The sequence below is a fragment of the Natator depressus genome, chromosome 11 (assembly GCF_965152275.1).
Source record: "Natator depressus isolate rNatDep1 chromosome 11, rNatDep2.hap1, whole genome shotgun sequence".
NCBI lineage: Eukaryota > Metazoa > Chordata > Testudines > Cheloniidae > Natator > Natator depressus.
In genome coordinates this window covers 32,237,426-32,263,447 of record NC_134244.1, presented here as the reverse complement: position 1 = coordinate 32,263,447, position 26,022 = coordinate 32,237,426, and the positions used below count along the sequence as shown (strand labels likewise).

General features: G+C 39.4%; 1 protein-coding gene across 16 annotated transcripts in view; it reads left to right on the top strand.

Annotated features, from left to right (window-relative positions):
- The window catches only part of BAZ2B (bromodomain adjacent to zinc finger domain 2B), a 272,852-nt gene that overhangs the window by 223,311 nt on the left and 23,519 nt on the right, over positions 1 to 26,022 (top strand). For 13 of the 16 annotated variants that reach the window (XM_074967402.1, XM_074967404.1, XM_074967403.1 and 10 more), the window contains 11 exons: positions 562 to 816; positions 1,613 to 1,827; positions 4,833 to 4,907; positions 9,259 to 9,502; positions 13,655 to 13,717; positions 17,442 to 17,586; positions 21,700 to 22,367; positions 22,941 to 23,217; positions 23,385 to 23,540; positions 24,137 to 24,297; positions 25,385 to 25,695. In XM_074967402.1, the coding sequence (XP_074823503.1) occupies positions 562 to 816; positions 1,613 to 1,827; positions 4,833 to 4,907; positions 9,259 to 9,502; positions 13,655 to 13,717; positions 17,442 to 17,586; positions 21,700 to 22,367; positions 22,941 to 23,217; positions 23,385 to 23,540; positions 24,137 to 24,297; positions 25,385 to 25,695 (2,570 nt within the window). The remainder of the gene's footprint in view (positions 1 to 561; positions 817 to 1,612; positions 1,828 to 4,832; positions 4,908 to 9,258; positions 9,503 to 13,654; positions 13,718 to 17,441; positions 17,587 to 21,699; positions 22,368 to 22,940; positions 23,218 to 23,384; positions 23,541 to 24,136; positions 24,298 to 25,384; positions 25,696 to 26,022) is intronic. The other 3 variants (XM_074967406.1, XM_074967413.1, XM_074967412.1) reach the window with 2 other exon arrangements.

Sequence of the window (26,022 nt, the reverse complement as noted above, 5' to 3'; positions counted from 1 at the left end):
CCCAGCTGGAGCCTTCTCCGTAGGCGTGGCCTCTCCTGGGATTCCTTTCCCCAATGTAATCCTTCTCCTGAGCTTGAGTGTTCCCTCAGGACCTGTCTCAGTTCCCAGTTCTGTCTACCAGAGAGCTACTTTGGAGACACAAGGTGGGTAAGGTAATATCTTTTGTTGGACCAACTTCTATTGGTAAGAGAGAGATGCTTTCGAGCTTACGCCAACAGGAGTTGGTCCAACAAAAGATATTACCTCACCAACCTTCTCTCTCTAATATCATGGGACTGACACAGTGACAAGACTGCGTACTTTCTCATTTTATAAGATTTATAAGATTCACACACACACTTTTATAGTGCTTTATAGTTCAGAGTAGAGTCTGAGTGTCACATCTACCCCAACGTGTCAGTAGTAAATAACGTGTTGCCCCCTACAACTATGAAAATAGTGGAATTATTTCACCTTTCAGACACCAACCTTTTGTAGCTTATTATTAACATCAAGTCTTGTAAGTTATAGTGATCTTGGAAGATCCTACTGAATCTCATTGTTGTTCTCTTTGATTTTCAGCCTTTGCCAGAGTTGCCTCGCATTCCAGGACTTGTTCTCTCTGGAAGCACGTTTTCAGACTGTCTCATGGTGGTGCAGTTCTTGCGCAACTTTGGTAAAGTTCTTGGCTTTGATGTGAATATGGATGTCCCTAATCTAAGTGTTCTTCAAGAGGGCTTGTTAAACATAGGGGACAGCATGGGAGAAGTACAAGACTTACTTGTAAGGCTCCTCTCAGCTGCTGTTTGTGATCCAGGACTAATCACAGGATACAAGGTAAAAAAAAAAAAAAAAAAGTCCTAAACACCTTACAGTGGTAAACAAATAATATTAGTAATTAAAGTAGTAATAGTAACCATTAAAATCACCCACTTTTCCTTGGTAGTCTCTCTTCCTTGGACTCCAATAACTATTTTTTCCTAGTGCTTCTCCTGTCTTGCTGACCACTCTTTCTGTTGTACCTTCAGTGACTCTTCTTCCTCCTCACTCTCACCCTTTGTCAGTATTTTCCAGAGATCTGTCTTTGATCCTTACATTCCCCCTCTTCCCCATACACACCTTCTCCCATGATCTACCATCACCTCTATAGGTACATCTTTGATTCCTCCTGTTTCTTCTACCCTCACCTCCAGGTTCTCGGCAAATCTTATAGCTGCTTCCTTCAAAATCTGCTCCTTCCCCTCTAACCCCATTGTCAAAACGCTGATTGACGCCATGATTCTCTCTACCTTTTTTTTTTTTGCTTGGACTAATGTAACCTTTTACTGAAGCCCTTTCTAAAAATTCTGAATTGTGCTAGCCACTATCTATAATTCTCTGACAAATACCATTTGGCATGTTGGTCTGCTTTTACTTAACCTATTTAGTGTACATTAGTGTTATTTCAGTTTTTTGAAACATACAATGGATGCAGGCGTTTTGTTGCACTGTGCTCTCTCAACTCAACTTTAAGTTTGGGGTTGCATGCCCTAAATAAATTTTAAAAAGTATTATTTTTAACCATATTGTATTATTGGGTCTGTTATAGTATTTTATTATTCTTACGTAATTCACCGAAAAACTTATTTTTTAGGCCAAAACTACTCTTGGGGAACATTTGTTGAATGTTGGTGTCAACCGTGACAATGTTTCTGAGATTCTGCAGATTTTTATGGAAGCTCACTGTGGGCAAACTGAGCTTACCGAAAGTCTAAAGACCAAAGCTTTCCAGGCACATACTCCAGCTCAGAAAGCATCGGTACTTGCTTTCCTTATTAATGAGTTAGCATGCAGCAAAAGTGTAGTGAGGTAAGATTTTCTAAACCTTTATCCATGCTGTACAAATATACCATATAATGCATAATGTGTATATCATATTTTGTTATTGTAGAGTTCTGTTAGCCCCTGCTGCAGCAAAGGGTGAGAGCTGATTTCTGTTATAACTCCCTATTTTCATATACTCAAAACTTTTCTAAAGAATTACCTTGGGAAATTTGAAATTTTCCATACTTGGTTTATGCCCAGAGGGAATGTTCTTTTCAAGACTTTGAGTAAAATCTTTGAGTTACGGAAGATTTTAAAGAAATGTCACCAGCTCCTTTTGGAAATAACTCAAAAAAGGTTGAACAGCTAACCTTTATGCAGCACCCTGTTTTTTAATCCAAATACTTGCCTATCCCTTTCTTTACGTACCAGTTGGATTAATAAGATCATCAGCGGAGGTGGCATGGCTGCTTACCACTATAATAATTCAGAATGAGGCTGTTTGTAGGATTTCTTTGTTGCAGAAATTGGAAGGTGTGTAGTGAATGAGGCAGGGGGTTGCAGGAAGAGGAAGGACAGTCCCAGGATTAAGGAAGTTGAATGCTGCCCTGGAGAAGTGTAATATATTCCTGCTTCTGCCACAGTGTTCATATGTGATGCTGGGCAAGTCACTTAAATCAAAATGTTCACAAATGGCCAGTAATTGTATGGTGTTCTTCGAATGTCAGTCCGTGTACATATTCCACAATGGGAAGCGCACTCACCAATTTGCACACATCAGAGAATTTTCTAGTCCGCAATCCCCACTGCGGGGAGAGAAGGGACCGTTCCAGCTGCCTCAATACAAGACTAATGCAGTGTCATCTTTGTGGAGGTGGAAGGTGTCTCTATCACAGTTAGGTCCGTTTGGCACCAGTACTGAGAGAATTTTTTCTAAGGGCTTGTCTACACTAACACTTACTTCAGTATAAGTTATGTTGCTCAGGGATGTGAATAATCCACACACCTTAGTGGTGTAAGTTACACCAACCTAAGTACCAGGGTAAACAGCGCTATATTGGCGGCAAAATTTCTTCTGCCAACGTAGCTACATCCTCTTGCGAAGGTGGTGTTATGCTGGTGGAAGAGCTCTCTCCTGTTGGCTTACAGTGTCTTCACCACACTCGCTGCAGTGGTGCAGCTACATCGGTGCAGCTGTGTGCTGTAGCACTTCTAATGTAGACTAGCCCTAAGTTTTGAGGCACCCTCAGCATCTGACAGCCTGGTAGTTTTTATGCTGCCTTGAAGCCAGATCAAGGGAGGGCCACCTTTGCCTCTTCTCTTTTCAAGACTTGCAGTCCAAATCTGACCTATCTGTATGCCTTCTAGATGAGGAGGCTTCATATGGTTTTGAAGCTTATGCTGCGACTGATTTCAACTGCAATCAGTCGCCCTTGAGCTTAGATGCCTGGAATCTGGGCTTGGAGTCCCCACCTAGTTGCCTCCTCCATGAGAAAAGCCCTTAGGAGTGGTTCCCTCAACTGCTGAGTCCACTTGGAGAAGGACCTGCAGAATTCACAACACTCCTGGGTGTGCCCCTGACTGAGGCAAAACAGACACGTTTTGTATCTGTCATCCACAGACATAACTGCTTTGCAGGATGGGCAGTTTTTAAGCATGGGGACTTGCCATGTTGGCTGGTACTGCCAGCAAACATAGGGAAAGGTGCCTTTCTCTATGGCATGTGCCTGCATCTATCTGACTACATTCTCAACACCAATGTGGAGGTAAATCTGAAGAGAGTTGCTCTGACATGCACTGCAGGTGGTAGAGAAAGAACTGAGACATGGTGGCTCTGCTCTTTATATCCTTTCGGAATGCACAAGGAAGATCTGTGTTGCAGTGTGTATACCCAGAGACTAGCCTACAGGGAGGCATACTGCCTAGGTGTATCAATTGTGGAATATCTATATGGACTAGCACTCGAAGAAGAAAAAGAGGTTACTTACCTTTTACAGTAACTAATGTTCTTTGAGACCGGTGTAGTCTGTATACATATTCCACTACCCACCTGCCATGTCTGCTACTTCAAAGTCCTGAAGTCACAGGCTCTCTCAGTAGTGAAGGAACTGAGGTAGGGTGAGGTGGCTTCTCCCTTTATACCATCACGAAATGATGCATGTGCTGCCTCAATGGGAACTGCTAACTAGAAAATTCTCCAGCACGTGCACACTGGACATGCACTTGCCAACTGTGGAATCTGTATATATGGACTACACATCTCAAAGAACATCAGTTGCTAAAAGAGGGTTACTTACCTTTATACCTAATTTTCTGGGTGTCCAACATGAGGCACCTAGAGCCAGATTTCAAGGTGCTGATTGCTCACGACTTCAACTAAAAGCGATTGCAGCTGTGCTTTCAACGTATAATGCTCTATAAAAATGCTAATTATTCTGGAAAATTAGGGCCTAGGTTTCTCAGGTTGGGTATCCAAAGTTAGTGGACACTTTTGACAACTTGGGCCATAATGTCTCTGTGTTTGTGTCCTATCTGTAAAATGGGGATAATACCACCTCTTCTCTGAAGACTGTTTCAAAGATAAATCCATAATATTTGTGAAGCACTTAGACACCATGGTTAGAGCACCATAGAAATGCCCAGAGGACATTAATAATTTTGTGTTTGGTCCTGGATTTGAATAGTCTGTGGCAAATAAGGCCTGAGGCTACTGAGGATTATAAAAAGAAATACTGAATAACTACTCACTCTTATTTCTTTAAAACCAACTCCTTCTCCTTACTCAAAAACAGCTGAAGAGATTTCACTCAAAGTTTTTAAAAGAATAGCCACTGTGTGTGAAGTCCAAGTTACACTTGCAACCTAAATTCTGATATTTCCTAACTTTTGAGTGCTTGCCTTTGCAATCTTCCTGTTCTTTTAATGAAGTGTTTTTGGATGTAATTTATATATATATAATATATAGTGTGTGTATCTCAGACATATGCATGTTCTTGGTTGGTGATATTTCATAAACTAATTAAAACCGTTGGGTTTTTTGTGTTTGACAGTGAAATTGATAAAAACATTGATTATATGTCAAATTTAAGAAGAGATAAATGGATGGTTGAAGGCAAATTGCGGAAGTAAGTTATATTTCCTTAAATATTTCAGTGTATTTCTTTTGTGTTTGTTTAAATTTCTACTATCAAGATTTGTTCCAAAGATAAATAATCAGCTAAGTTGTGTTTTAAAAAAAAACCAACAACAAAAAAAACCAGTAACTGCAATACTTAATTAAGAAATGATATTAATTTAACTTGTCCCAAGGCCAGTATTTTACAATCGTTTAAAGATGCATGAGATTCAGTGGGTTACTATGCCACAAAATTGGAAGAAAATCAAATCCATTTTGCATTCTTTGAAAGAAATAAGCCATTTTTTATTTGAAGGTTACTTTAGCTGTCAAATTGTTATTGATGTTAAGAGACTGATTGGACCTGCCACACTTCTCAATTTTCAATTTAAATATGCTTATAAAGGGCCTGATTGTTGTTACAATGGACACCCTTAAAAACTTGCCAGTTACTTTGATAACTAACTAATGCTACCTCACTATTTGCAGTACATCCTCAGTGCTCCTATGGTAAGTGTTGGGAATAATGCAGATACTGAGGTAATCTCATCTGTTTACCTCAGGCAACATTGGCAAATTTTCAAGGGTAATCACTTTATGTCCCCTATTCTCCCATCGTACAAAACAAAATTCCATACAGCAAGCATAATAGCTCCATTTACCAGGAGGCTAGAAGGCAAAGAAACTGTGAATCACATGGGGTGTACATAGCCAGGCTCCACTCCCCTTCCCTTTTTCATCTTTGCCTCCTATCCAGGAAGCATTGAATCCTTTCTCGGTCCTTTGCTTCAGGTACTTTGTTTCTAATCCTGTTTCTCCCTTTTTTCCATTTAATGTGTCTCAGAAGGAAGAAAGAAGTAAAGAAGAAGGACAAGAGGGAAATAGAGGAAAAAACCTGATCATTTAAAAAAAAAAAATTACAGGAAAAAAAATGTAGCTATGGACCTCCGCTAATACTGCAGGTTCCCAAATTACATAGGTGTAATGGCTTTATCTCTTGGGGCAAGCCCAATCATTCTCCCATCTCATCTGGATCTCAACAGGCCAGTCGTCTCCTATGGGTATGTAGTCGAAACAGTGCTGCTGAAGCTCTGATTTAGCCAAGAAATCTTAGCCATCTTTATCTCCTCAGGGACTCCTCGTTCTTATCTCTCTCCCTCCATCAAACTGTCATTTAGATCAGTGGGCAAAGGGAGACAAAGAGCATGCGGCTGGCTGCAGAACCAATGAGTTCATGCTTCTGGGCAGAACATTGAAGTACCTCAGGCAGGGTCTCAATCAAATCCTTCAGATTTGCTGTTGCTGTGGGAGACCCACAGTAGATTAGTTTCCCTTCTCACAGAGAAGCCATCTCAGTTGTAAACCATAACCACAGATCAAGTGCATTGTTGTGTTCTTTTTGGGACTCAGGGAAGGAATGAAGACCAACATTTTCACAATTGACTAGTGATTTTATGTGTCTCTATTTTCAGGTGCCCAACTAGAAGCATGCCTTTTAGAGGGCATGTGCGCTCAGTACTTCTAAAAACCTTGAGGTATCTCAGGGTGGACATCTAGAATTTAAGGTCTGTTTGAAAAGTTAGACCATGGAGACCTATTCTTTTCCCTTGCCTGATTCCAGGAATGTTGCAAAGATCAACTCAGATTGTATTTGTCATTTTCTTAATATAGGTAGGTTGGTACCTAGCTGGCCCCATATCTTTGGTTTGCAGCCCCAGTAGACCTTGCATTAGGTCCACGCTGAGGTCAGATTATGCAGGAGGTCATTCCCTTCAAACACCTCCTTCTGTATGTGCCTGGAAGTGAAGAGGATTAAAGGGACAGCTTTCTGAGACAAGGCTTTCTCCCCTGATTGGGCTAAGTGGCCAGACACAATCAGGAAACGTTCCACCTTTGTCACCTTCTGTCCTATTTGGAGCATTTTTGTTAAGTTGTGCTCTCGGGAAGAGTTCTCATTGGTCACTTGCTCCTTACAACATAGTGACTGCATTTTACCAGAGTTCACCAGGGCCTTGGCGTGCACATTGGTCACTTGCTCCTTACAACATAGTGACTGCATTTTACCAGAGTTCACCAGGGCCTTGGCTTGCAGAATGCTGCCTTTTGGTGTCTGTGGTGCCTTCTTTGATTCATTTCTCTACTTTTCATTTTCAGTGTTATGCAAACCTCAGTTTGTATCCTTAAGAGTTGTGTCTGTTCATTTTCTTTCCACTGAAGTGGTCTTTTTACATGCCCTCTTCTCTTTTAGATGCATTTGAGAATTGCGTTCACTGGTTATTGAACTACTTTATCTGCTGATGTTTCTGGACAAAGTTGTCCTTCAGATTATCTCTGGATTTTTATGCCTAAAGTTTTGAATTTTATGTTAGTCAGCCTATTCATTCACCTATGCTTTTGCCTGATATGTTAACTCTTGTGCACAGAAAACTTTCCAGACTGGTGGTGAAGGCTGTAAAATTTTACTTCTCTTAGAAAAAGGATTAAATTTTCTAAAGTGCTTGAGTGACTTACGCTGTTAAGTCCCATTTTCAAAAGTGACTTAGGCATTGATGTTTAGTGAGACTTAGGTGCCTTTTGAAAATGGGACTTAGGTACTTGTCACATAAGTACTTTTGAAAATTTTACCCAAAGTGCATTAGAAAGTTTAAAAATCTGTTTCCATGAGCAAAAGAAGGGTCTAAGATCTTCTACATCTTCTAAATCTTCAAGTGGATTAAAGATATTTTTAAATATGTCCTACCAGGAGGTAGGTCATTTCTCACTGTCAGGTCATGGCTACACTAGAGAGCTTACAGCGATGCAGCTGCACCACTGTAAGCTCTCTAGTGTAGCCACTCTAAGCTGATGGGAGAGAGCTCTCCCGTTGGCTTAACTATTCCAGCCCCCGCAAGTGGCAGTAGCTATGTCAGTGTGAGAAGCTCTTCAGCCGACATAGCGCTGTCCATACTGGTGCTTATGTCAGTGTAACTTATTCACTACCCTATGCGACATAAGTTATGCCGACATAAGCTGTAGTGTAGACGTAGCCTTAGTCTTCTAAAGGCACTATTATCTCTTGAGCAGTGAGAAGTGAGGCAATGATAATTGATCTACTCTGTGTCGGAATACTGCACAGTCCTCACTTCAGTTTTTGACCTTCATTACTGGCTAGATACATGAGCATTCTGGAGAGCTGTCATTTTTGTCAGTGTTCTCTCTCTAGGCTGCTGTTTGAGAAGCCACCTACTTTCATACTTCTCATTATAGCCACTTGCTGTATGGAATGTTGTTTCGTAGGATGGGAGAAGTAGGGAAGTACGACAAGGAAAAATTACTTGCTGGTAATTGTGTTTGTCGTAATCCTTTCACTTTTCCCATCCTCCTTCCCTCCCCTCTTCTCTAACAAAATATTTGCCTTTTCTACACGCTTTTTTATATCTACTCTAGATCAGTTATATTTTTGACCTGCTCTTTAAATGACTATTTGAGCCTGGTTATATATATCTTCTATGATTCAGTGTGTTTGCCTGCTAGCTTCCTGGTAGGTAGAACTATAACATTTGCTCTGTGGAATCTTTTTTTGTAGGATTTTGTAGAAGAGGAAGGTCTACAACAATCATAAATACTGGTATGTAAGTTTCTCATTTGTTTCTTAAAATTAACACATCTGTTAACCTCTTAGTTACTTTAGCTGGTTACGATTTCTTAGAGAGAGTGTGTCCCGAATGTGAAAAGACCAGTCAAAGCGTAAAGACTAATAGAAACATTATGTAAAATAGACTAAATACACCTAAAAAAGTTCTATTTTAAAAAAATACAGGATCAAGGGTCAAGTTTACTATCACCTTCCTAGCACTAAGATTACTTCAGCAAAATGATGTTCTTTGTTTTACTATCATCAGTTCTCAGCTTTCCCAGATACACATGTTTAATAGTGACTTTTTTAAATGGGTGGGTAAAATGCAGATTTCAGCAGGTGCAGTGCAAAGAAGAAGAGAAAAAATAATAAATTAATAGAGAAATAAGATTTAAATGGGCTCTTCTCTCTAGCTTACAGGGCTGGCTATTTAAAATTCTTCTTGTCCTGCATGTCTTTTATACAGGCGTTCAGTGTTACTCTATAGAAATTACCCTGAAGACAGGAAATCCAGTGCAGAACTGAATATATTTTTAAGGGTCAGAATTCTGTATGAAGTGTTCTACAATGTGAATTTCTTATGTCAGTCACTGGTAACAAACAGTGAGATAGCAGAAGGTTGTCGTAGGACAGAAGTAAATTTGAGTTTAAAATGAGTGGTGCACCTTGGAATGAAGTACAGAGTAGAGTATGTGTATGCTACAACTACAGTCAGTAATACCACTTGCATATCATGTGTTTAAAGGCTTAGAATCATTCATGCAAAGAAAACTGGCAAGAGAGATACTACAGTGGGTGGTGAAATAGGAGAAGAACAGCATTCATTGGGTACATCCACCCCAGGCCGCAAGAGGAGACGGAAGGGAGGAGACAGTGATTATGATGATGATGACGACGATGATAGTGATGATCAAGCAGATGAAGATGATGAGGATGAAGAGGACAAAGATGACAAAAAGGGAAAGAAGGCAGAAGTTTGTGAAGATGAGGTAGGGAATATTAATTTAACAAATAACTTGTTTTTTAAATGTGAAATAATGGAATTTTCTTTCCACTCCTTTATATGATAGATTTGAAGACAACATTTGTCAAAAATCTTCTAAAAAGGAAAAAATCATAAAGTGAGATTGTGTCAGATTTGTTTTTAATTGTTTGATATTTTAAGTTCTTTGATAGGCTATTCTTTTCTTTATTCTTTAGCCAGGTATCTTTGGGTTATTTTTTGTTTGCATGTTTTGGCGTACTCTTGATTTTCATTTCTCTGAGGACTGCCTTCCTACTATCTGATGTAGACTCTTCAAAGAGGAAAAGACTAAATCAGATCCAGGGAGCCAAATATTTTCTAGTAAATAAGCATGAAAGTAGCTTTCCAGAGAGTAGAGAAAGGGATGTGTTAATTATCAGGATAGCTTCAGTTTAGTCATTGGTACAGAGAGAAATTATAATGAATAATATCCACTATCAGAGGGGTAACCGTGTTAGTCTGGATCTGTAAAAGTGGCAAAGAGTCCTGTGGCACCTTATAGACTAACAGACGTATTGTAGCATAAGCTTTCGTGGGTGAATACCCACTTCGTCGGATGTATGTAGTGGAAATTTCCAGAGGCATGTATAAATATGCAAGCAAGAATCAGGCTAGGGATAACAAGGGTTAGTTCAATCAGGGAGGATGAGGCCCTCTTCTAGCAGTTGAGGTGTGAACACCAAGGGAGGGGAAACTGCTTTTGTAGTTGGCTAGCCATTCACAGTCTTTGTTTAATCCTGAGCTGATGGTGTCAAATTTGCAAATGAACTGAAGCTCAGCAGTTTCTCTTTGAAGTCTGGTCCTGAAGTTTTTTTGCTGCAGGATGGCTACCTTTAAGTCTGCTGTTGTGTGTCCAGGGAGGTTGACATGTTCCCCTACAGGTTTTTGTATATTGCCATTCCTAATATCTGATTTGTGTCCATTTATCTTTGGGGGGGGGGGGGCATAGCAGGGCTGCCAGCCGTGGACAAAGCAGGCAGTCAAACGACGTTATAGGGGAGCATCACATAATTTTAAACTAGCATGTTCTGTAATGGAGCAGGGACATAAGATCGAAACAAAGTTAAGCGAGATGATGTTAGGTGGGGAGTTACTGTATGTGTCACCTCTAGTCTATTCTTCTTTGTTCTCATCTTTCTTTTCCCTATAACATCACAGTGCTTTTAATACCCCATAGTATTTCTATGGACAATGGCAGCGCTCACTCAAGAAATCCTACAGAAGTATATTCACATTTAACCTTAATTATCTTTCCTCCATCCTTTGGAAAACATAAAGCTATTAATACTAGAGCTCACCCTTTAACTGGTGGTGACAAATTCATTTAGCACCTCATGTGCTTAATTTAAAAGCAAAGGGCCGAATTAACTGGTCTCCCCTCTACAATGCCTGGGAATTGTGAGTGGGTAATTATAAATCACATTTGAAAGGGAAAACCACATACAGCACATTTCAGGAGAGCTGGTCTCTTTGTATTAATTTAGATATAAGGTGCCACAGGACTCTTTGCTGCTTTTAAATATCCACTATGAAACTGAGGTGTCAGGTGTGACTACAAGCTGAAAGAAGGGAAGGGTTGTTTGTGAGCTTCAGCTGAAACTCTGTGTGTGTGTGTGTGTGTGTGTGTGTGTGTGTGTGTGTTTAAAGTTACAGAATAATTGAAATTTGTTGGAGAATATGACCTTTGAGTCTCTAAAAACAGAGAGAATCCCTCTAGGCAAAACCATAAGTTACAAAAAGACACAAAAACAGGAATATACATTCCATTCAGCACAACCTATTTTACCAGCCATTTAACAAAAGGAAATCTAACGCATTTCTAGCTAGATTACTTACTAACTTAACAGAAGTTCTGAAGAGCATTCCTGATCTGTTCCCAGCAAAAGCATCACACAGACAGACAGACCCTTTCTCCCCCCTCCTCCCCAGCCTTTGAAAGAATCTTGTCTCCTCATTGGTCATTTTGGTCAGGTGCCAGCGAGGTTATCTTAGCTTCTTAACCCTTTACAGGTGAAAGGGTTTTGCCTCTGGCCAGGAGGGATTTTATAGTTCTGTATATAGAAAGGTGGTTACCATTCCCTTTATATTATGACAGCGGGTCATTACGAATATTTATTACCTTATTAAACTGAACTGTCTTTGTTATAGCAAACTGAGCTTTTTATAGAAATTCCACAGAATCTCAAGCAACATCACACAAGTCCAACAGTGTGGTCTGGTGGAAGAAGCCTGGGAAAGGAGCCAAAAAAATGCTAAATTTGAATCCTGCCTTTTGCTCTAGTTTGCTATATGGCCTCCAACAAGTCACATCATCTTTCTTTCTGTCATTTTACCAATCTGTAAAATAAGGTGGTCGTATTTCTTTACCTACAGTACCTCACAATTGTGTTGTGAGAATGACTGACTAATGTTTGAACAGTGCTTTATATGCAAACTAGTGGTTACACTCAAATCCATACAAATACCTTTGATTAAAAAGTAAACATCAGCTGCAGGAACTCTCCTTCTGGCCACCATTCTGGATTGTGTATGGAATTACAGTAATCCCTTCCTGCTGTCTTTCTGTCCTTGTGAATGAATATAGGAGATACTACCAGAAAATCTTTGTGTGTGAATGGTCCCATAAGCAAAAAGAGTGAACCTTTAGAAACGCAATCCTCTTGGAAATAGAAAATATGGATAGCTTGCAAAAAAAGGACAGTAGACAATAATGTTTAAGCAGGAAGACCTACTTCATAAAGTCTTATCTGTGAAGATTGGAAGACTCCATGGACCTGTGTGTCTTCTTTAACTCACAGCCATATCAATCAATCAATCAATCATATCAGACTTCTGATGTCATTAAATGCAAAAATGAAATTTGAGTTTTCCCTAAAACTATGTTAAATACCACAGTGACCAGGCTGGGTACCAGGAGTGGGGGACATTCAACAGAGAAATAACCTTTAACTAACCTTTTCTAATTATTTTTAACTGTGTGAAAAAGTCTTGGTGTTTTCTGGTTCACTTAAAATATCCCAGAATGTGATGTCTGTGATAAATACAGAAAGTCCCATTGCAACCCATGTTATGTGTGATGTTTCACAATGCTGCGTTTGTGAGCTAAGAAGTAGAAAAAGAATTTCACAAAAGGTTAGAACGATTTTTGTAAAGGTTAGTTAAATCTTATTTCTGTGTGAAATGCCTCCCTTCCTCAGACCACTGCATCATGGTTATTGTTGGAATTGAACACGCATTTCTGGGTTTCACTCCAGTTTCATTTTTGCTTTTCAGTTCATCTTTAAAGTATATGAGGTATAATTTCAGCTGTTCACACAAAAAATCACATAGGGGAGGCTACTATCTTCTGCTTCAGGGTGAGGGGTAATTGAGACTTCCCAGGAATGTTATAGAACTCTCTTGGAACCGTACTATAGTTCGCCCAGGGCTCACTGAATTGAATTAAAATTCTTATGGAAATGATCCTTATTTCTAGCTGTAATTTCATCAAGCAGAATTTAAAGCTTACAGTTTTCAATCATAGAAGGTCTCTCTTTAAAAATCAATAAGAGCAGTACTAGTATTTCCCATACAAATTTTTGTCATTTAAAGTGGCTTTGCATTTTCTTGTGAATGTTGAAAGAAGACTCCAAATTCTCTCTCTCCAAATACTGATTGATCAGATTCTGACATTATTCCATTATTTAATGTGAGAAAAACTCTTAAAAATGAATGTAAAAGAACACACAACTTTATTAAACTTAATAAACTAAATTATAGTTTTAAGTGTGCACCTGCAAGGTGAATTATTTTTTTCCTGTAAATGGACAAAGTCGACTGGCCACCCACTCTCCCCATACATATACATCTTGGGAAGGTAGATTTATAATACTTTTGTAGAAGTAAAGGTATATTTTGCATATCACATATGTTCCACAAACAAATAGTTCCAACTTCTGCACACAACTCCCGCTGAGGTCAATGGGAGTTGCATCCATGTCTTAGGGTAGAATTTGTCCCACAGATTCGACATGACATGTTTGTTACATGAAGCTCTTGTACTGTAGCATTAGTAGGATGTAGTAGCATTACATTATTCTGACATAAACTATCATGACTTTGTATTTATTGGGTGTAGGATGATGGGGACCAGGCAGCAAGTGTTGAAGAGTTAGAGAAACAGATTGAAAAACTCACCAAGGTAAGAGATTTCCATCAGTTTTAGTGTCTGTCTTATCTGTTTTTTCTGCCTCTAGCACTTTCTCTGCATGGGTTTCTTTCACAGGGCAGAAGGAGACGCAGATCCCAGCTTATCTTCCCATTGTTGCTTTTCCTCCCATTCTCCATGTACTTGTGGTTGATCCCCTCCCAACCCTCACATATTTCCTCAACTCCCTAACCTTCTAACTAGTGCTTTTACTTCCAGTTAATCAGCTCGCAACTTACCTACTGCTGATGTTTTTACTTTCACTCTCACAGGATATCGGTTTACCAGCCACCCTTCTTTAGGTGTCTTTTCTCTCAGTCCCTGGTGAATACTGTCCAGAACCCATCCCTTGATAGTGGGGCCTTTTGTGATACTTGGACCTGCAAATTTACCCTAATTGTGAGCTCAACTGTGAAAACTGAGTAGAAGGTCATAAAGTATCACAATAACCTATAACTACAAATGTTGATAGGAAAAGTTGCCAATGCGAGAAAGTTAGTCGAACAAAAAGGCCTACTGATACAACTCAAGGACTGTGTAAAAATAATGCTTGGTAAACAAGAAAAGCGTGGAACCAGAGATCAGTGAACCAGAATTGGTGTGTTGGAAATTTAGGTGCAATTGTGTGGATAAAATAATGAGGCGACGGGCTGTTGTACCCACCACTCCCTTTTAGGAGAGAAAGAGACTTCAAGGAGAAAAATTGGCCATTGGAGTGAGATTCACCATCATGGCTGCCACCCCCACCATATTGTGGGACCCCAGGCCTCCTTCATCCTGATCCTGAGAGATGTTCTGGCCAGACTAGGACAGAGAGATCTACCCAGATGACATCACCACCTCTGCCACCTCCAACTAAATCCCAAACACCAGCTGGGATGTGTGACTTTGCCACCTCCACCCACCCTCTGTGTGTTCTTTTCCTTCCCCACCTTATTTCTTTTCTTTCCTGTCTCCTTTTGCCTCTTGTTTAATAAGAGTCTGGCTTAGCCAACCAAGACTGCATATTTTGCAACCCTGCTGTAAGCTTGTTACCAGAAAGTGGCAACTATAAGCAGTACCGAAATAGGCCAATGGTTGTACAAGTTTGCCAGGTCTCGGAGTGGCTCGTAAGATCGTGTGCCATGGCTGTTTTTCCAGCAGTGAGATTGCAAGTGAAAGTCAACACCAGAGACAGAAGGTGCATTTTCTATCTTTGCTGTTCTGTTCTCTCTCCTTTTGCGTGTTTGTTGTCTTAGGAAATGGGATTGGACTTTAACAACAGCAACAATAACAGCTCCAGCCCATCTCAGCTAACTAACTTCTCTTTCCCCCCAAAGGACAGTTGTTAGCCTCCGGAATACCATTTAAAAGACTGGTTTTTTCCTTCTGAAAACTATCTTCAGCTAAAAGAGAGGGAATAAGGGATGTTGTTAAAATGAAAGTCTTATTTAATGCTTTACATTTCAAATGCTGTAACTGTTTTCCCTTATTTTCTATATCTTTAATAGTGTGATTGCCATGTACGAAGCAGGATGAGACCCTGAACCTTATTTAAAAGTGCTTACTGTTGGACAGTCAGTGTCACATTAACAACTTTAGCCCATATATTCCATCTAAATTAATACAAAGAGACCTGCTCTCCTGAAATGTCCTGTATGTGGTTTTCCCTTTCAAACCTGATTTGTAATTACTTGCTCACTCCTGCTATTGGTTGACCTTCAGAACCTAGTTCCCAGGCATTGTAGAGAGGAGACCAGTTAACTTGGCCCATTGCTTTTAAATTAAGCACATGGGGTACTAAGTGAATTTGTCACCACCATTTAAAGGGTGAGCTCTAGTATTAATAGCTTTATGTTTTCCAAAGGATGGAGGCAATATAAGTAAGGTTAAATGTGAATATACTTCTGTAGGATTTCCTGAGTGAGTGCTGCCATTGTCCATAGAAATACTATGCGGTATTAAAAGCGCTGTGATGTTATAGGGAAAGGAAAGATGAGAACAAAGAAGAATAGACTAGAGGTGACACATACAGTAACTCCCCACTTAGCGTCGTCTTGCTTAACTTTGTTTCGATCTCACGTCCCTGCTCCATTACAGAACATGCTAGTTTAAAATTGTGCGATGCTCCCCTATAACGTTGTTTGGCTGCCTGCTTTGTCCACGGCTGGCAGCCCCCCCATGCCTCCCCCAGCGCCTCCCACCCGCCAGCAGACCCCGCAGATCAGTGCCTTCCCCGTGCTGCTCCTGCCCGCAGCAATCAGCTGTCTTGCGGCATTCAGGAGGCTGGGGGAGGAGCGAGGACGCAGCGCGCAGCCTCCCCCGCCTCCTGCCCGCGGCGTTCAGCTGGTTTGCAGTGTTCAGGGGGCTTGGGGGAGGAGCAAGGACACGGCACGCAGCCTCCCACCTCCCTCCTCTGCCTCCTGAATGCCGCAAACTAGCTGTTTGGGGGGCTGCCAGCCTGTTTAATACCTGTATTAAATTCCTTATTTAATATTGTTTAAAATGTATATAATGCCTTTTGTCTTGCAAAAAAAAATTTCCCTGGAACCTAACCTCCCCATTTACATTAATTCTTATGGGGAAATTGGATTCGTTTAACGTCGTTTCGCTTAAAGTTGCATTTTTCAGGAACATACCTACAACGTTAAGTGAGGAGTTACTTAAGATAATAGCACAAAGAAACTTGCAAGAAACCTCCACAATATCAGTCCCTCTATAAATTTGTAGGATTTATAGGGTACTTTTTGGTGAGGAAGACAAGTCAAATTTGTTTTGAACCTTACAATGGTGAAGACCATTCCTGAATTCTAAAATAGCCAGGTGCCTAGACTATGGCCCAAAACTGCATAGACTTGAATAGTTGCTTATTCAGTTTCTGAAGAGTTGCATATGTTTTTGAGTAGTACAGTAGAATCAGGTGTTTAGATAATGGCAGTTGGTATAGGAAGGGAAACTGGTTAGTAGATAAGGAGAATAGAATGGGGAAAATTTGACGAATTGGGATTCTATAGTGTACCAATTTAATTTAATTAATTAATTTATTTATTAAAAGAGAGTTCATCCTTTCAGCCTCTGTCATTGGTTTGCCTACTGCTCCCAGCTGCAATAAACTCCCAGTTCTGGGAATTCTACACTGCTTCCAAGAGTGCCAGTTTAGCAGAGGAAGGAGAGGGTAAACTAACTGAAATTCCTGTTAGATTTCTCCACTCCTCCCAAAAAAGTACTTTGTGTTTGAATACAGGCTTTATCTTTAGATATTACTGAACTCATTACTCTAAGCCAATTGAAATATTCATTGGTTTCTCATCAGGAGCTACAGAATCTCACGCTGCGCTGCATATCCTTCAGCACTCCGAACACCATTTACTGTATTGCATAATTGATAGGATCTTGGCTGTTCCAGTACAATGAAATCATGGATTCTGTTGTTCTCTGAATGTTGATATTAAAATACAGAACATACTACTGCAGAATGCATCCTTACGGTGACGCTGATAAATTTAGGATATATCAAAGAGTGCCCGAGCTGATTATTTAAAGACAATTTGGCTTTTTAGATAAAACACTTGTGTGAAATAAAGTGTCTGGGAAACCAAGTAAAGTGTCTGGGAAACCGTATGCTCATGTGGCCACTGAGCTGTCATTTGGCCTTGCCCGAACAGATATTTTACACTGTAACAACTGATTTTTTTCCCCCACTGAATTATAATCCCCTACCCCTGTTTTTTTTAAACAGCAACAAAGCCAGTACAGAAGGAAGTTATTTGAAGCCTCTCACTCTTTACGGTCAATGATGTTTGGTCAGGATCGTTACAGACGCCGGTATTGGATTCTACCCCAGTGTGGGGGTATTTTTGTGGAAGGCATGGAAAGTGGTGAAGGTAAGTACCATAAAGGAGTAATTCTAGAAATTACCGTACAAGAGTATACCACCTGTGCACCTAGTCTGTTAATTGTGTCTCCAAAAATGGCCTATTACCTTCAGAAGAAGGCTAAAAACTAACCTGTGATAGCACTAGCTATTTGTGCAGTGCTGTTTGATGAGGCTAAGGGGAGTTTTTCTGATTTTCAGTTGGTTAATTTATCGCTTGAAACAGAGAATTAATATCCTTTTTAATTTTTGATTAGTGTAGTAGCTAGTGTTGTAGATAGTGTAGCTGCATATGAAATCCTTTAATGTTGCTGTGATAAATAAAGCCAGGGGCGGGAGAGAGCTTCCTTTTACGGACACCCAGATAGCTATAAAATCCCTCTTGGTAGCTGTTTTCTACTTGCTTTACCTGTAAAGGGTTAAACAAGCCCATAGGTAAAAAGAAGGGAGTGGGCACCTGACCAAAAGAGCCAATGAGAGGGCTAGAACTGTTTAAAATTGGGAAAAAACTTCCCTTTCTCTGAGTGTCTGTTGTTGCTCTCCGGAGAAGAGGGGAACAGGGCAGCAGTTATGCTGTGAGAAACTGAAGGCCAGGTATGAAAATCATCAGTCAGACCTAGAATTGCTTATTTGGAACCCAGATATGTATGTAGATCAGAAAATGTGTAGAAAAACATGATTAGGTTTATTTTGTTTGTTTCTTATGGCTTGTGGATTCCTCTGCTAAACCCAGATGCTTTTGTTGCTTGTAACCTTTAAGCTGAACCCCCAGAAACTATTGTGGGTGCTTAATTTTTGAAATTGCTCTTGTAAAAATCTAAGAATAGCCTCAGTTTTCAGATATATTTTCTTTTTGTTTTTAATAAAATTTAACTTTTTTAAGAACAGGATTTGGATTTTTTTGTCTTAAGAGGTTTGTGCACATGTTTTTTAGTTAGCTGGTGGCAACAGCTGATTTCTTTGTTCTCCTTTTTCAGCTCTTCTCTGGGGGGTGGGGATGTGTGAAAGGGCTTGAAGGCACCCCACAGGAAGGAATTCCCAAGTGTGCCTTCCTGGGTTTCAAGGGGTTTTGCATTTGGGTGGTGGCAACATCTGCCCATCCAAGGTCAGAGAGAAGCTGTGACCTTGGGAGTTTAATACCAGCCTGGAGTGGCCAGTATTAATTTTTAAAATACTTGTGGGCCCCCACCTTAGTGGGGAATCAGCCTTGACAGTGGCTAAACTATTTCTCTCTATTTTCTGTGGCAATGAATTCTGCAGGTTGGCCACAGAATATATGAAGGAGCATTTCTTTTTGTTTGTTTTAATTCTCTCAGGGTTTATGCAGATATTCAGAATGTTTTGTGTTTAGAGATTACATATATGGTGTGAAATAAAATGGAACATAATTGTTATACAATAAGATACTGCCTTTTCAGTTCTCTGCTAAAACAATAATTTCTTTATTAACCCATAACATGGTTTTATGCTCCTCTTTTTTTCTGAGTGACCTGAATTCCCTGCCAAGAGACATTAAAGTCTATTTTACTAAAATTTAAATGGAGTTGCTGATTTTGATAGTTAATATATACCTATTCCACAAACTTTTTTTTTTCTTTTTTAATTAACCTCAAGTCTAGATGCATGTAAATTTTAGAATTCACTCATTAGAATTCCTGGATATAGATCCAACCCATGATTTTGGTTCCAGAACAGATCCATTTTTTCAGTTCTGGTTTGGATGCAGCCAAACCCCGCCATTTTCACAAGATTTTGGCCCCAGATGGCAAAAATCTCTCCAAGAACTCCTTGGAAGATGCATTCTAGGTATCTATCACACCCATCCCCAAAGATTTAGTACTATCAGAGTGAAACCTGAGCCCTGATTTGACTTGAAACCTGAATCACAAAGTCTCACCTAAACCTAATCATGATCCCAAAGGTAGCTTGCTAATATTGTGTGTGCTCTGTAGGGCCTCTCTTTCACCATCTCCTCATTATATTATGCTCTGAATTAGAAACTGCTGTGCAAACACCAAAAGTCATATGGAAGTAGAAGTTGACTATCAAATGCTGTAGTGCTTGTGTTTCTTTTCCTATTTTCCAAAGTGTCTTCAATTGTACAGTAATAATATTCCATATAGTGTATTTTAGCCCAGAGGCTCCCAAAGAGCTTTACAAACTATATGCAGAGAACCACTGAACTAGAGCTACCTCTCTGGAGGTGCTATGGAAATTTTGGCCAAAAACACCAGGACAGACCCATGTTCTTTTAAATTAGTCTAGAGGGATTGTTAAGGTCTATGCAGATCAATGGGATTTACATTTTTAAGATCTCATCTGCAAGATGTCTCCTTGCCCACTTTATCCCCTTTTCAGTAAATTGCATAGTAGTCAGTTTATTACCTCAGAAGGATGAGGTTGGCCCTGGTGAGTTTTGAAACCGATAGTTCCTGGGTGTAGGTAACTTGAAACTGGATGCATAGAACACTAAGCCATCTGTCCAGTTATCAAAAATACCTCCCTCTAACGCTTTTACCTGTGCAGTTCCCTAAATTGTTTTTTCCTGTCAGGCCCATTTTGGATCTCTTGGTAAATTCAACATTATTGGTACCCAGATACATTACTAGAGCGAAAAGAAAAGGAGTACTTGTGGCACCTTAGAGACTAACCAATTGAATACAGACTAACACGGCTGTTTCTCTGAAACCTGTTACTAGAGCGGTGGGTGCATTAAAAATTCAGAAAGAGAGATGCAAAATTATAGCAGTGCATTTTCCTTGCTATTGTGCTTTTTTCCTTGTTGAAATTATTCTGGTTTTGCAGAATGTGCAAATAACCCCTGCAGGAGTTACCAGCCATAGATGATAAATAGGGGCCCTGTTTATCTGTAATTATGCAGCTGCACTAACTGATGCAGAAACTAAGCAAACGGCTGCCATGCTGAGTGCTTTTCCTTCTCTTTCCTCCCTGTTCCTGCCATTTCTCCTTCTTTTGTTCTTTTTGAAGATTCTTATTAATGCTTGTTGACATATGTTAATATGGGCAGAGGAAGATAGAGGATTGAAGGGAGAATGGGAGAGAAGAGAGAACAGAACAGTTTTTTCCCCCATTTATAAATCTGGTCCTTCCCCACCTCAAAGATATTCAAGCTGACATGGACCTTAGCATTTTGTATTGTAAATTGTTTAGCTATTTAAACTATTCTATCCATCTATATACTTAGCTATCTGTATATCCCAATCATTACATTGTGTAGGTTCTTCAAATAATTTATTTCAGGTAATGAGTAAAACAGGTAAAAGTAGCCTCTAGTATTTGGTAATTAAAATTCGCAATCCACCCAATTAATTTTTTAATTAAAAGAAAGCGGGGAATTTAATGTCCTATTTCTATCTTTGGAGACATCCAATTTGTGAAATAGATTTTTTATTTATTTATTTATTTATTTTTGTGGCCTTCATTCTTTCTTCTCCCCCCACTATGGGCAGAGAGTTTATGGAAATAGCCTATAAACTTAAAAGAAAATATCCTACTCTCTTGGTGTGAACGTGAAACTTTTTGGTAATTCTGCAGTCAATGGTAAGTTTCACAAGCACAAAGCTAGAAAAATTTTGTCCCTTCCAAAGAAATTAGAAGTGACAAAGTGCTCCAGAATTCCATTGGTGTTCTGTATGCAAGTTAAGTGAATCTCTTAGCAATCTCTCGGGCAAAATCCTGGCCTTGTTGAACTCAATATGAGTTTGTTACTAATTTCAGTGGGTCCAGTTTTTCATCTCTGATGCATAGCAAAGTTTAAATCCGTTTTAGATTTGGTGAGGGGAAAAAAACACAATACAATTTACAACACTCTGAGAAGGATCTGTGAGCATTTTTGTTATAAAGCTCTTTCCAAACTGTTTTGAATTGGCTGTGAAATTTCGTCCACACTGAGGTACAGTGTAAAGTATATTTGAGTGTTGTGTATCCTTTTACAAAATATTTTTCAGAGCTTGAAGGCAATTTCATAGAGTACATGGCGGTCTAGAGCACGTGGAAGTGACTGATGAAGTTTATTCTTTATATAAAACCTGATTACAGGAATGATCTAAGTTAGATGGTTCTTCTGTGATATTTAAAGTTTACCGTTTTTTTAATTTTTCAGGTCTAGAAGAAATTGCAAAAGAAAAAGAGAAGTTAAAAAAAGCAGAAAGTGTACATATCAAAGAAGAGATGTTTGAGACCTCAGAGGAAAAATTAAACTGTGTAAATACAAGTCACTGTGAGCAGAAAGAAGATCTTAAGGAAAAGGATAACACTAATTTGTTTCTACAGAAGCCTGGCTCTTTTTCAAAGCTAAGCAAACTGTTGGAGGTAGCAAAGATGCCTCCTGAATCTGACATTATGTCACAAAAACCCAATGGCAGTGCAGCAAATGGGTGCACGTTATCTTATCAAAATAACACTAAAAACTCTCTCTGCAGCCTTCAGCCCACCATATCACAAAGCAGCTCTGAAAAGTCAGATTCTAATAATCTTTTTAATCCCATTGCAAGTGGGCCAGGGAAGTTTTACAATTCTCCATTAATTCCAAATGACCAGTTGTTAAAGACTCTTACAGAAAAGAGCAGACAGTGGTTCAGCCTTTTACCAAGAATACCATGTGATGATACATCAGTTACCCATTCAGATACACCAGCTGCTTCTTCTTCACTAACTCTGCATTCAAATCCTCCCTCAAAATCACCTTCACCAGTCCCATCTCCTCATATCACTTCAACCTCTGTACAGAGTCCTATGGGAATAAGTCCTTTTGCATTATCATCACTTCAGGTTGGTACTTAATTACAATCTAAGGTGTCTGATCTTGCAGTCCTTACTCAGGCAAAATTCCCTCTGAGAGCTGATCATACCATTGAAATTGTACCTTTGTTCCTTGTATTTTTTTTTTTTAAAAAAACATTGTAAAATGTAGCTTATTCTTAGAAATGTTTTTTTATGCAGCCAAGTACTATTTGCTAAAAAGATTTAGATTGGTAGATTAGTAGGCAAACCGGGATCTTTAAATTAACAATTTGTGTGATTTTGTGTGTACTGTTTCAAATCATTTGTGTTTATATAAAGAAGTTGGCAATTGAATGGAAAAAAAAGATAACTACTAATAGTAATTTTCAGAAGTGTGGTCATCAGAAGCAACAGTTTTCTAAACATTCACCATATAGGGTTACTAGCTGTTTGTGTGACTTGGCATCTTAGATTTTTAAATTCTTCAAGGCAGGGATCAAGGCTTCTTCTGTGTTTTTATTATGACTAGCACAAGGGTTGACTAGTCCTAATCCAGGTTTCTGGGGGCTCCACACTAGTAATAGAATTAATAGTAATGTTTTAAAAATATTTTTGATACAGCAGATGAAGACTGGATTACCTATAATGGGACTTCAATTTTGTGGATGGCCTACAGGAGTTCTTACTTCAAACCTTCCATTTTCATCTCCCTTACCTAGTGTTGGATCAGGGTTAGGATTGTCAGAAGGAAATGGTAATTCATTTTTGACGCCCAATGTTCCTACAAGTAAAAGTGAATCACCGGTACCACAAACTGAAAAAACAGCTTCTGCTCCCTCTACAGGAGTTGAAGTAGCCAAGCCAGTAGATTATCCTAGCCCAAAACCCATACCAGAAGGTAAGCATAATGCAGTAATGTGCCAGAACTGTCTAAATGTTGAGTTCCTCTAATGCTGCTGCACTATCAGAACATTTGTTTGCATGATTTCTTGAAATAAATCTGATTGTAATAGTGCTTCATGTTTAAAATGCTTGTAAAAGATTTACAAACTTGTCTTGATTCAGAAATGCAATTTGGCTGGTGGAGAATTATTGATCCAGAGGACCTAAAAGCTTTGCTTAAAGTACTACATCTCAGGGGAATAAGAGAGAAGGCCTTACAGAAGCAAATACAGAAACACATGGATTACATTACTTTGGCATGCATGAAGAACAAAGATGGTATGTAACTGATATGAATGTTTGATTGGCATAAGGATAATAAGTAGAGGTGAATCTGAGGTACATTTGGATCCAGACTAGAACTTCTCAAACGCTCGGCTTGTCCAGATGTGAGCTTTTGGTTCAGGCCAATATCTAATAATTAGTTCACTTAACTAGGTATGTTTCTTTTCATGAAAAAAGGATATTGGCTTCAACACAGAACTTGCAGCCAGAGAGGAGGGGGTTTAAAGTGTCTTTAAAACACCTTTGTGCCCTCTTGATACTGGATAGCTCTGGTAGCTGGAGAGCCGCCATCGTAACACAGATAGTCCTGGGGACCTGACTGAGTTATGCCAATCTTTTCAGCCTGCCCGGAACCTTCACAGTGCTACATACTGCAGTGCATACTCGACGTGCCCCCACCCTAGATATTGCAATTCTTTAAGCATCTGTGACAAGATCAATACAAAATTAAGCGGTCACATTGGATATATTAAGAGTAAGTTTATATAATGACCATTAAACACTTTTTTAACGTAACAGGTTTGAGTTTGCAAAAATCAATTACAATGTTAATTAAAATAAAATAATACAATTTCAACTCCCAAATACAGTTGCAATTATTGAAATAAACGAAAATGAGGAAAACCAGGTAACTCGAGACGTTGTGGAGAACTGGTCAGTAGAAGAGCAAGCAATGGAGGTTGATCTGGCTATTCTTCACCAGGTGGAAGACCTAGAACGGAGAGTTGTATCAGCTAGTTTGCAAGTTAAGGTAAAACTGCCTTTCAGTAAAATCCCTCTTCAAAAATGTTGTTATTAAAGTGGTAAGAATTTAAAACCAGTATTTGCAGTTCTTTTGCTGTTAGGGATAACTGCCTTCTCATTAATTTTATAGTCCACAAATGGAACAAATCCAATATAATTTCACTATATTTGTATCACAGAAGCTGGAATGTTTTCTCCCTTTCTCTTCCTATTTCAAACATCAAAGGAAACATAGAGTATAGTATTACTTTTTATTACAGTTAAATCTTTGGATAAAGATCCTCAGAGTGGCAGCCCCCAGAATATTCCCTTATAGCACACAGAGCCCTATGCCTTTCATTGTGGTGGGAATAATGCCATTTTGGGTGATGACCTGTTTTTAACTGCAAAGATTTGATGGGTATGGGATAGCTTAGTCATTTAGCTGTAGCACTTTGTGCCACCATTATATGTCCGTGTGGGTTTGTTGTTGTTCTTTAAAATAAATAAAAGAGCATTTCAACTTCTTTGTTTTGGGGATGGTGGAATAATGGAATACACCCCATGCATATGAGGAACTATGTACCACATGGATTGTGAATCTGAAGCAGCTCAGGACTTTCTGGTCACTATTATAATCATGGCGTTATGCAAGATGATTGTAGGCCCAGCAGTCTTTCTGCAATCTGGATATGATGTTTGGGCTGGAGTACAGTGGAGAGTTGGATGTTATTTCCATGTCATGGGTTGCACATTGCCTCCTGTGGTTTGAGGTCTGGGACCTGGCAGGGTCCTTCCTGTCAGAATGAGAAGTCTGTTGTGATGGTCTGCCCTCAGAGACTAATGGAACTTGATGCTTCCAGAGGGCTCTGTGTGAATGCTACTGCTGAGAGACCACTCTGCTAATGGTTTGGCTATGCTTATATTTTGGGATTCATTGTTTTAATTATCTGAATAGTTTGAGAAAGACAGGGTAAAAAGCTGATTACTAACTACTGACATCTGCTGAAGACAGTACCTGAATTTTTTAGGTTAATACAATACAAAATTCCATTATTCCCACACTTATCCAGTTACAGCACCAAACAATGTGTAAACCTCTCTACTAAATATAGGGCTGGATGTGTCCCGAGCCTGCATCGGAGAGGGAAGATCTGGTATATTATGAACATAAGTCATTTACTAAATTGTATAAGAAGCATGATGGAGAATGTGCTGGAGGAGAAGAAGGCAATACCAGTGCTCTAGAGCGGAAGAGTGACAACCCTCTAGATATAGCTGTAACCAGGCTTGCTGACTTGGAGCGGAACATAGAGCGAAGGTATCTGAAGAGCCCCTTAAGTACCACCATTCAGATCAAACTGGATAATGTGGGCACAGTTACTGTCCCTGCTCCTGCACCATCCATTAGTGGTGATGGTGACGGGTAGGTTATTGAGATTAACTTGAAAAATTATTGTGCTTCTTTGCTAATTGGAGCCTATTTTCTATTGCCTGTTATCTATGTATCTTCTTGTATGTCTGTGATCCATATGGATCATGTTATTCTGCATGGTGCTTTGTAAATATTTTTTGTTATGTATGTTGATAATCCTGCAAAGTTATCTTACATTTAACTGGTTGTGACTAAGCTTTGAGGCACGTAGCCACAGTCTGTGCACTACATCAAATTTAGTTGCTTAAACCTTATACTTATTGGCTGTGTACGTTTTGTCATTGCTTGGCTTTCAATGTGATAATGATTGTTCCATGT